Source organism: Gracilinanus agilis, chromosome 1, assembly GCF_016433145.1.
Source record: "Gracilinanus agilis isolate LMUSP501 chromosome 1, AgileGrace, whole genome shotgun sequence".
NCBI classification, from domain to species: Eukaryota; Metazoa; Chordata; class Mammalia; order Didelphimorphia; family Didelphidae; genus Gracilinanus; species Gracilinanus agilis.
In genome coordinates this window covers 703,564,359-703,570,987 of record NC_058130.1, presented here as the reverse complement: position 1 = coordinate 703,570,987, position 6,629 = coordinate 703,564,359, and the positions used below count along the sequence as shown (strand labels likewise).

The 6,629-nt window shown below is 55.3% G+C and overlaps 2 protein-coding genes across 2 annotated transcripts in view; both read right to left on the bottom strand.

Moving 5' to 3' along the window:
• LOC123231995 overlaps nt 1-735 on the bottom strand; it is a 12,716-nt gene extending 11,981 nt beyond the window's left edge. Inside the window, exon 1 of the mRNA XM_044658321.1 lies at nt 397-735. The gene's annotated coding sequence lies outside the window, so the exon portion shown is untranslated. The remainder of the gene's footprint in view (nt 1-396) is intronic.
• Nucleotides 736-1,432: 697 nt separating this feature from the next.
• On the bottom strand, nt 1,433-6,162 carry LRRC24 (leucine rich repeat containing 24). Its single transcript, XM_044684651.1, has 4 exons — nt 5,998-6,162; nt 5,312-5,590; nt 3,654-3,822; nt 1,433-2,391 (listed from the first exon to the last, which is right to left on the bottom strand). Exons 1-4 carry the CDS (start codon nt 6,160-6,162, stop codon nt 1,433-1,435), a joined length of 1,572 nt encoding a protein of 523 aa, XP_044540586.1.
• Between the last annotated feature and the right edge of the window lie 467 nt (nt 6,163-6,629).

Here is a 6,629-nt window from a genome sequence, read left to right as displayed (position 1 = left end):
TCCCTGCCCCCTGCACGTCCCTTCTCCGAGACCCCCAGTGCTTCCCTTTTCTAGATCTCGCCTACAGTGCGTTCCCTCTCCGAGTCCCCACCTCCAGCGCTTCCCCTCAGCACCTTCCCTTATGAGTCTCCGCCCCCAGCACGTTTCCTCACTGAGTCCCCGCCCCCAGCGTTTCCTTTTCGAAAACTTCGTCCCTAGCGTCCCCCTCGAGGTCCCGCCCCATCCCCCCAGACCCCGCCCCTTGAGGCCTTGGCTCGTCGCTCCACCTCTAGCCCAGCCTCCCTCAGAGGGAGTCGAGGCCACCCCCTCAGCCCAGGCCCTCCTCACCATGGGAACACCGCGGCCGGCCCCTCCCTCCGGCCAGCCGACTGGCCCTCCATCCCAGCTACCCCCTACCTGGTAGTTCCGGGCACGGACAATGCCTTTTCTCGGTCGCGGCGCCAGCCTAGCGCGTCTCAGAAACCGCCAGAAGAGGGAACAAGGTGCCAGGTTGGATCTCTTCAGGAGTCACCAGTCGGCGCGCGCAATCCGCTCTCACTTCAGAGCAGACGAGTTCGCAGCCTAGAGTGACACCTTCCCACCCTCTTTTGCCGGAAGTGACGCAAAGGGAGACCGGGGAGTCTCAAAGGCTGACAGGGTGGTGCGTAGGGCCCCCTGGCGGGGTCGGGGGACTCAAGAAAGTGTAGTGGGCAGGCGGTGATCCTCTCCCACCTGGGTGCTCTCAAGGCGAGTCCTTTACCAGCTCCAACCCAAAGTCGAGGCAGCTAGTGGATTGGAGTCAGGAAGATCTAAGTTCAAATCCTGCCTCAGACACTTGTGTAACCTTGGGCAAGTCATTTCACCTCTGCCCCAGTTTCCTCATCTGTAAAATGGTGATATTTGTAAAACGTTTAGCATAGGACGTGGCACATAGTGGGCGCTAGATAAATGCTTGTTATCCTCTCCTAACTTCACCCCCCCTACTCCCCAATTTAGAGCTGGTAGGTGCTTTAAAGCTCTTTTAGTCCAACGAGGAAACCGGGGGCTGCTTCCTTAGAGAGGGACCCAGGAGGGCAGGGTCTCGCCCATCCCTGCCTAGAGCTCACTCTACTAAAGAACCCTCTGGTGCAGGGAATTCACCACCTTCCTAGATGGCTCCCGTTGCTCTAGTGAATATGGCTAATTGGTCAGGAAATTTCTCTTTATGATAAGCCGAAGGGGGTGCTTTTGCCTTGCGGCTCCTGTGCCTGTGCCTGTGCCACCGCCCCCTCCCCCTCCCAACTCCCCACTCCCGGGTCAGTCCATCGGTCCCAAGCTTGGATCTAGGGCAGCAGCCCCTCTCCTTACGTGCCTGCTCAGGCTGGGGATCAAGCTCGATCTTTGCCCGCCCCAGCGCTGCTCCCTTCCCACCCTTCCCACCCCGGCGCGCTCCCCCCCAGTCCAGCCTAGGTCCTCAGCAGTGAATTTCATAGGCAATCTGTGGCTGGAACAAGAGGCCCGGATCCTGGAGGGGCTCAGAGCTGGGGACCAGGCCGGGGCGGCCGGCGGGCGTCCCCTCCCCCGAGTCCTCGTAGGTAGGGAAGAGAGGCTTGTTTCGGTTAATGACGAACATCTCGTGGCCCCGCTCGTCCCGGTATTCCTCCAGCTGGGCAAAGGTGGTGGGCCCGTCCGAGTAGTCATTGACGTACAGGACGCTCTCCTCCTGTTTGGCCTTTTTCCTTTTCCGGTGCTTTCTGCAGATCATGATGGTCAACAACAGGGCTGTGAGGGCTAGCAGGGAGATGCCAGCGGCGATGGCTGTCTGCGTGGCGGTGCCCAGGGCGTAGAAGTCCATGCTGCCCGCCTCGTACAAGGGCTCTCGGCTCACGGCTCCGGAGGCGGGCGGCGGGGAGCGGGGCAGCTGCTGCTGGGACAGGTTCACTAGCAGGTGGAAGGGCACTCGGGTAGTGCCTCCTGGGTTGGTGGCCTCGCACTCATATTTCCCAGCGTGGGCCATCGTGATGTTGGTGAGGGACAGCATGCCGCTCCCTGTGTCCGAGGCCAAGTGTTCCCCTAGAATCCCCTCACTAATCCCTGGGGCCTCACCCACCAACCTGACCCTGGCCCTAGGCAGCCCCAATCGGGACTGGGCCACCTTCCTCCAAGTGACCAGAGGCTGAGGGTAACCTGAGGCCTGACAGGACACCCGCAAATCGTCCCCTAGCCGGGCCATGGCCTCCAGGGGCTCCACATGAACTGTGGGGGGGATACAGATCAGGCTGTTGCCGGAGATGTCCAAGAGACTCTGGTGGGCCAGGCGTGGGGGCTCAGAACACACAATCTTCTTGTCCAGGGAGCTGAGGAGCCTCTGGCCTCCTTCTTTGATCCAGGCCCCAAGCCAGTGCAGGGCACAGTCACAGCGCCAAGGGTTCTCTGAGGGATAGGAGGGAAGTCAGTGAAGTCTCCCACCCAAGCCCAGACATCCCCATACCTCCGTAGGACACCCCCCCCCAAGTTTACAAACTCAAAAAGCCTCTGCTCACTCTCTTCCTCCTTTCAGCATTGACAAAACCAAAGCCAGCCCAACTCCCCACTCTTATCTGTGCAACTCTGACCTAGCCCCTTGACACCCTGGGATGGCCCTCATTCTTCTCCCTCTTCTAAAATACCCATCTGTCCTCCCTTCTCTAGATCATCTTACCTGCCCCAGGCCTGCCCCTGTTCCCACCCTGGCTGCACAAAGCCCTGACACTGTCCCAGTGTGGCCAGTTGCTGGGATGAGTTATTGTTGATGCTGAGATCTGGCACATCCCCAGGGCCCTCACTGGGAGGTGGGAGGGTGGCCTGCGCCCTCCTTTAGAATCCCAGCTAGGCTCATTTCCAGGGACCCACATCTATCTGAGATTCATTTTAGAAAAGGCATAGACAGCCTGGGAGAATGTCGCCATCTATGAAAGGCTAACAAGTGTTCATGAATTTGTCCTTACCTGATAGGCCAGAGACACTTCTGCAGGCTTATCTTTTCTGTTTACAGGGATCATTTGGTATTACAGCCTTAACCGAGGTCCAAAAAAAGGGCTCTGCCATCCCCCAACCACAACAACAAAATAAACCCCAAACAGTGACTTGCTGGATCTGGTCTGGGAAAGGGGGATTGGGCCTGAGCTCAGCTTCTTAATTGCCTCTTTAGTCACAGCTTCAGTTTTCTCATCAGTAAAAATGGAGATGGTGCTCCAAAGGTTTCATTTCTCCCTCTGTAAAAGGAGGGCACTGGACTAGGTTCCTTCCAGATCTAAATCTAATATCCTCTAACTTGTAGTGGCCTTCTTTCCCAGGGCTGTTGGGAGACCGGCCTTCACTTTTCCCCTTCCACCTGAAAATGCTTCAGGTGGGAGTTCTTATCATTAACCAGTTCAGGGTTGGCTCCTTCATGTGCCTGATTAATGTGGCAGTCCTGTGTGTGTGTGTCTGTCCTGTGTGTGTGCATGTCCATCCTGTGTGTCTGTCCTGAGTGCATGCATGTCTATTCTGTGTACGTCCATATATCCATTCTGTGTGTGTGCATGTGTCTGTCCATTCTGTGACTTGTGAGCTTTGTGCTAGGAATGGCAGGTGGGTAGGAGGAGAGGCGGGGAAAGAGCCAGGCCCAGCTTTCTCTTCCTCTGCTGCTTTGCCCCCTGCCCTTAATACACTACCTGTGAGCCGAAGGACCTGCAGGCTGGCCAGAGGGACCAGGGCAGCCCGGCTAATGGTGCTCAACTGGTTCTTGCTGAGGTCCAGCAGAGCCAGGGAGGAGAGGCCAGCCAGTGCCTGGTCTTCCAGCAATTCAATACTGTTTTCCTGGAGATGCAGCTCCTGCAGTCTCTGAAATGGTGGGGAGGGACAAGGAAGGGAGGGAAGAAGAGGAGGAAGGAAAGTGCTTGGGTGATTGGAGTCTTTGCAAGCTCCCTCCTCCTTCCAAAGACTACTTGGGGATCATGGGTAGGCAGGGGAGGCGGGGATGGGAGAGTTGGCACTTTCCTCCTCTCATATCTGGGGCCTGAGAAGGGGCCTTTTTTGCTGCCTGGTCCTCAGGGTATCCTGAGGCCTGGTCAACAGGCTGCAAAGTCAACGGTCAGACCTGCTCTGAATCCTGGCACTGCTGGGATCATCTGCCTGAACTTGATTAAGTTACTTAACCTCTCTGGGTTTTTGTTATTGGAGGCTGGCCTAGATGGCCTCAGAGGTTCCTGCCTGTTCTCTCTCTGTGTGCCTCAGCACTCTCCTCCCAGCATACTCTCTCCTTAGGTGGGCATAGCTTGGGACTGCAGGGGCTCCCTCTTGCCAACTAAGTAAAAAGTTAGTGGTTAGACTGCACAAAAACCTGAGTTCAAATCCTGCCTCAGATGGGTGGTAGTGGCAACTTAATCTCAGCTCCAGTTTCTTCACCTGTAAAATGGGGTTAGTATTGTTACCTACTTCTAGGGTTAAGAGGATGAAATGAAACCCCATGTAAAGAGCTTTGCAAGCTTTAAAGAGCTAAACCAGGGAGCAGCTGGGTTGCTCAGTGGTTAGAAAGTTGGATCTAGAGACCAGAGGTCCTGGGTTCAAATCTGGTCTCATAGTCTTCCTAGCTGTGGGACTCTGGGCAAGTCACTTAACCTCTATCACCCAGCCTTCCTGCTCTTCTGCCTTGGAACTAATACACAGTATTGAATCTAAAACAGAAGATGAGGATTATTAAAAAAAAAAAAAAGAAGCTAAACCAGTGCTAGGTCTCATTATTGTAAGTTCATCTGTTTACATCTATCACCTCCAAAACCACTGGGGCTCTTCTGGCTTTGTGTCCCTGTAGCCTAGCACCACCTTGGCTTGTTGGGCTGGAAGGTCTTCTTTTTCAGCCTCGTCACTGCTGCCCCTGGTGCCTCGCCCAGCTCTGCCTGCCTTGTCTGATGTCCTCCTTCATCTTCTATCGTGTTTCTACTCATTTTTTATCCACTCCACTCCAATGCCCCCTTCTCCAAGGAGGCTTCCACCACATGCCCTTTTCCTGCCTTATTGCATATTACACTCATCTGTGTCTTCCTTATGAGAGTGGAGACAGTGTCTTATTTTGACTGGATTTCCTAGAGAAATTAGTGGGCACTTAACAAAGGGATACAGAGATGAACTCTGGCTGGAACAGTGATGCCCTGGCCCGCATGGTCATCCTCTTCTGAGCTGGGCTGTGCTTACTCAGGCTGTTCGGCCTCATTGCAGCTCTCAAGGCCCTCAAGCAGGGCAGGGATGGACAGGCCCTGGACCTTTCCCTAAAAGGGCCGCAGGGAGAGGTACCTTTCAGAGCTGGGCCCAGCTGGGCCCACAGGATGCTCACCGGCAGGTAACAGAAGGTGAAGTCAAGGAGCCGGGTGATCTGGTTCCCTGCCAGGTAGAGCACCCGCAGGTGCTCCAGACCCTTGAAGATGCTGCTCTCCAGCAGGTGGATGCGGTTCCGATTGAGGGCTAACTCCAGGAGCTGCTGCTGGCCAAGGAAGGCACCTGGCTCTAAAGCCCACAGGCTGTTGTTCTGCATGTAGAGGTATTGCAGGCCCGAGAGGGGGGCCAGGTCTGCCTGATGAATCTGAGTGATGCTGTTGTCCTGAAGGAACACCGTCTGGGGAGGACACACATACACTAGAGTCAAGCTTGGGATCCCTGCTCTGTCTGGGAATAGAGAAAGGTGGAAATCGTTCAGTGTTAGGATGTACATTTGAGGGAGGGGAACAAGTAGAAGCCGGGGCTAGTCACCAGGGCCATGAGCCTGGACAAGGTACTTTCCCCCTGAGCCACAGGCTCCAGGCCTCCTCCCTAGAAGGAGGATCATTTTTTTCATGATCTACAAATCACAGGACTATGCATGAGGAAAGCACTTTGTAAATACACCTTAAAAGCCCTAAGGGAATGGGAATTATTGTCATATACAGTTTCCACCCAGGGAATTCCTAAGGATCCTCTTATTCTGTCCTGTGGCCCAGCCTAGCCCTCCCTGGGAGAGAAGCCTCCAGAGAGCCAATTCGGTACCTGGGTGATGGGTGGAATCCCAGGCGGGACATTCTGTAAGCTCAGCGAGCCGCACTCCACAGTCATGCTGTAGCAGCGACAGGCGGTGGGGCAGCCCTGGCCCCTGAGCAGCAGGAGGCTCAGGATGGGGAGGAGGCTGGACAGCATGGACTCCCCCAAGGCCATCTTAGAGGAACTGCCAGAGAGAACAGAAAGACTGAGCCTTCCCATCTCCCCTCACACACATGCACAAACCCCTCAGGAGGCTGACTCAGGTTCTGAGAGGGGGAGGAGAAGTAGGAAGTCACCAGTCTTCCTGCCCCCTAGCACCCTTCTCCTTTACACACTGCCAAAACTGGCTTCCTCACCCTGAAATCTGGCTATGTTTGCTCATTGGCCTGAAAGCCTGAGTAAAGTTCACACTCCTCTCTTGAGCATGCAGGCCTGCCCCATGATGCCTTACTGGGTGTCCACATCATCTACACCTTCTCCCAACAAGACGATTCTGACTCCCAAACATATGCTACACCCCATTCCTATGCTTGGCTCTCCCTCCATCTACTGTCCCTAGCCTCCGAAGCCTAGCTCTGCCTTCTCCAGGAGACAAGAGCCTGAATGCCCCACCTCAGTTCTGACCTGTCCCTCTGGACTTT